A 4,238-nucleotide genomic window follows, 5' to 3' on the forward strand; every position below is an offset into this window, starting at 1 on the left:
CATTTATTTTGAAATAAAATTTTTATTTTACAATGACAGTTAAACTGAAATGCAAAGAGTATTAAATATTTCTTTCATATCTTTTTTTTTCTTTTAAAAGGCTTACTTATTCCATATCTTAAATATACAGATGTGTTAAAAAAATACAATTTACTCTTGTTATTTCTACTATATTTTTGCAATAGTATTTCATACCAGTCTCCTATTAGTTAGAGTTAAAACAAATAATATTATTTAAAATTATTTTTTATTTCTAAAATACATTCTAAGATTATAGATTAAGTAGGAATAACTAAGCTCATCGAAAAATAATGTTAGGTTAGTATTGAATCAGTGATGAGTAATCTAACTGGTTTCAGGGAGTTGTGATATTTAATTGAGTTAAATTAAAATAAAAATAATGGGAGAACTTTTTATTTATTTATTTATTTATTTATTTGTTAATAGCATCTGAACAAAACAATCATATAGTAATAAACAAAATTTCACACCACCAAATTTCTTTAATATATATTTGTCTTCACTATAAAAAATAAAATTTAATGAAATCATCATTATTTTTAAATACAGAAAAGGACTTTTCTTCCTCACATCTTCACGCCGCTTGTCTCCAAGTTGTCTTGGACTCGTCGACGATGCACACATATATTATTTCTTCATAGCCGAACGAGAAAACTCCAGAGAGAGATATTCATTGTCAACAAAAATAAAAAAACTGAAAACTTGTTTCTCTCGTCTGATCCTTTTTCTTACAATATGTCGATATAAATAATACACATCCTCTCGCCTGCTGAGTAAGCCAATTCAATCCAAAAGCTTTCGTCTTTCCTCAGCCTCCTCCTCTGTTCATATTCAAGGTAGTTTTTTTTTCTTTCATAAGATCGCTTTGTTTCGGTGAGTTTTCATTGGTTTATGCTGAGATCTATGGTTACGTTTCCAAAGTTTTGTTTTTTTATTTATTTTATTTTTTTGATGAATCTGCCTGCATTTGGGAGGGTTTGAATGTTAATGCAAAAAGGTCTAACCTTTATGATTTGAGATTGGGGTTTTGTGTGTATGTTTTGATCTCTTTTATGTTGTGATTGTGACATATAGCTCTCAGGCTGAGTTTGTGTCTTCTTGGAAGCTATAGAAAAAGCCTCTCTATGGTGAGCCTCTTTTGGCGCCAGATTCACTTCGCTGCTCTTCTCTGCTCATTTGATGTCTCACATTCTTTGTTCTTCTTATTCATAGGGAGAAGCACCAGCTTTCTTTGTTGATCTTCTAGAGAATGGCTTTGGTGTAAAAACCGAACCGGAAAACATAGATACATCTGTCCAAATTGGAGATCGATCCGTAAGCCTCACAATTTGAAACTGTTCTTGATTCTTGGACCTTGGTTTTGATCTTGAAGATCTTTTTGTTTTTGCAGTATGTGATCGGTAGGAATCATGAAGGGAACCCATTGTTCCTTGGAGTTCAGATTCATGACAAAACAACTAACAAGTGGTGTGTGTTCTTATCTTGATAGATTAGTTTCTTCTTCCATTAAATATGGAATTTGAAGTCAATATTGGTGTGTGTGTTTCAGGTCTACTCCTACTGTTCTTGGAACAGGACCTAAACCCTGCAAGGCTTATTCTGCCATTGTTCTTAAACAAGGCCGGATCTTGGTTATTAAGAAAGGCTCAGCATCTGATGACTCTATATGGTTCCTCGAGGTTAGTAACAACGTTGTTAGCACATAAATTTTTAGGGGTTCTTGTGTTCTCTTATGTTTTAACATTCATGTAGGTTGATAGTCCTTTTGTCCGGGAACAAAGGAAACTCTTGGGAAAAGAAGTTGTTGCTTGGAGTAAAGGAGTGAGAGGCAATGCAGAGAAGCCTATTGTCATTAGCGGTCCATCTGGAGTTGGTAAAGGAACGTTGATAGCTATGCTTATGAAAGAGTTTCCTTCAATGTTTGGGTTCTCTGTGAGCCACACAACTCGTTCTCCGAGGTGTATGGAGGAGAACGGTGTTCATTACCATTTCACTGATAAAACTGTGATGGAGAAAGAGATTAATGACGGGAAGTTTCTTGAGTATGCTTCTGTTCATGGTAATCTTTATGGAACCAGCATTGAATCTGTTGAGGTTGTAACAGATTCAGGAAAGGTAATAAAGAGATCATCTTTTGTGTCTTTGCTTTCATGCTGCTGATCTTTAAAATGATCTAATTCTTTGTTTGTTTGTAGAGATGCATACTTGACATTGATGTTCAGGGAGCGAGGTCTGTGAAGGCAAGTTCTCTTGATGCGGTATTCATATTCGTATGCCCTCCTTCAATGAAGGAGCTTGAAGATCGGCTCCGTGCTCGGTAACAATCATGACTTTTACCAAATGAGTAGTTGTGTCTTCAGATCTTTCATTGTAAAGCTCAAATGAAAAAAAAAAACAGAGGAACCGAGACAGAGGAGCAGATTCAAAAGAGGCTTAGAAACGCTGAAGCAGAGATCAAAGCTGGGGAATCCTCGGGCATTTTTGAACATATCCTGTATAATGACAACCTCGAGGAATGCTACAAGAACCTTAAGGTGACTAATCCCACCTTATGTTTTGAAAAGCCCTATTAAAGAACTTGAATGGTAAGCAACAATGGCTCTCTTTTCAGAATGTTTTAAGGATAATCGATGATGCTCCTGTGAATGGTGTACAAGGTAACAAAACAAAAACCAAAGAGTAGACAGTGTAATACTAATTAGGTAGGAAGCTAAGCGTAATGTGTGATTTGTTTGATGAAAGCAGTAGAAGGGATCAATCTTCCCAAGGAGCACACAGTAACAAAGAATGGAGACAAAATTTTGATTCAAGAAACAGGAGAAGCAACCAAGAACAACATGTAAGTTCTTGTTTTTTTTTTCTTGAATCCAGATTGATGTTTTGATATAGTTTATGTTAATGAACCATGTTTTGGTGAGTGAGCAGGATCGTGTTGGATTTATCTTCGATTAACGGGGGAGCACCGGGAAGAACAAGAGGGATCGTTCTCGACACGGTGAAGTCCAGTTAACAAAGAATCCGCTGAAAGCTAAACATTTAGATGATGATGATGATAATGGTGAACATTGCTCGTTGTTTTTGTTTCTTATTACTGAAAGACTGAGCCTTATGATTGGCGGTTGAAAGGTTCGCTAGATAGGCACTGATGATGATGATTATTATGGTTATGTATGAATTTATGATTATGATATTCAAGAGAAGACATGATGAAATCAGATATTTTGTTCCTTTTAGTGATCTAAAATCTTGAAAGAATCTTCTCTTGGTTTCATTAGGACATTATAAATATCAAAATGGTTGAAACCGCTGCAATGTTTTTCTTGAGATTCCCCAAACTCAGATAGGACAGATCCCACACATTGCAACTTGTGGGACTCTGAAGGTAGATGGGTCCTTGAAACATTGCAACTTGAATAGATTCGTGGGTCCAAAACGAAGGTTCGATATAGCCTACAAGAGTGTTACTTTACTTGAAGAAAAAGCCAACGATGGGGTTTCTTTCTCAACTCTTTCTCCACCACCCACACTTGTCTGTAAGACCATATAAACACACACATAGTTAAGTATCTTTCTGCGAGCAAACCAAATCCTACCACTTCTCTTTTAGTTTTATTTTCTCTGTCTACTGAATAGAGATGAAGTGAATGCTTCTTTGTTCTTATGCAAATCTCTTGCAAGCATTAGTATGTGGCCCAACCCAAGTGATACTCTATTGAAAAAGAAGATTTCAAAAGGAAATTTATCTTTACATTTGACTTCACTTGATCAGTTGTAGTCTTCTAGTCATTTTCATTATGTTATTTGTCATTATTTATTTTCAGTTGTATTGTATAGAGAAAAAGACCAAAATAGCACTAAATCAAGTTTTTGTTCCCAAACTATCACTCAAGGCCAAAAGTCACAAAATAGCATTCAAGGGGTGGGGTTTAAAGTTTAGAATTTAGGGTTTAGGGTTTAGAGTTTAGGTTTTAGGGTTTAGAGTTGAGAAGTGAGGTTTTGGGGATAAGATTTCAAATTTTGAAAAATAAAAAAATTTAAATTTTTCAAAAGATAAAATGCTATTTTGGTCATTTTAGTTTTTGAGTGCTATTTTTGTGATATAAACTTAAAAATGTGCTATTTTGGAGATTTGCCCTATTGTATATGTATTATTTTTTAACAGTCTAATTAATAAAGTTAAGTTGATAAAAAAATAAAATGAAAGGAAAAATTTATCA

At 34.5% G+C, this 4,238-nt stretch overlaps 1 protein-coding gene across 1 annotated transcript; it reads left to right on the forward strand.

The window, feature by feature from the left end:
- The first annotated feature begins 595 nt into the window (after positions 1-595).
- LOC106353230 (guanylate kinase 2-like) lies at positions 596-3,236 on the forward strand. Its single transcript, XM_013792942.3, has 11 exons — positions 596-857; positions 1,096-1,148; positions 1,234-1,335; positions 1,412-1,488; positions 1,571-1,700; positions 1,774-2,136; positions 2,217-2,338; positions 2,420-2,555; positions 2,633-2,678; positions 2,767-2,860; positions 2,947-3,236. The coding sequence occupies exons 2-11, from the start codon at positions 1,146-1,148 to the stop codon at positions 3,029-3,031; spliced, it is 1,158 nt and encodes a 385-aa protein (XP_013648396.1). The 5' UTR covers positions 596-857; positions 1,096-1,145; the 3' UTR covers positions 3,032-3,236.
- Positions 3,237-4,238: the final 1,002 nt, after the last annotated feature.

Source organism: Brassica napus, chromosome A7 (genome assembly GCF_020379485.1).
Source record: "Brassica napus cultivar Da-Ae chromosome A7, Da-Ae, whole genome shotgun sequence".
NCBI lineage: Eukaryota > Viridiplantae > Streptophyta > Magnoliopsida > Brassicales > Brassicaceae > Brassica > Brassica napus.

Bases quoted from the DNA above. Each gene is read 5' to 3' on its own strand.
- LOC106353230 (XM_013792942.3), top strand. The intron at 1,701-1,773 runs GTTAGTAACAAC...ACATTCATGTAG, and splicing joins ACTCTATATGGTTCCTCGAG to GTTGATAGTCCTTTTGTCCG. The intron at 2,339-2,419 runs GTAACAATCATG...AAAAAAAAACAG, and splicing joins GAAGATCGGCTCCGTGCTCG to AGGAACCGAGACAGAGGAGC.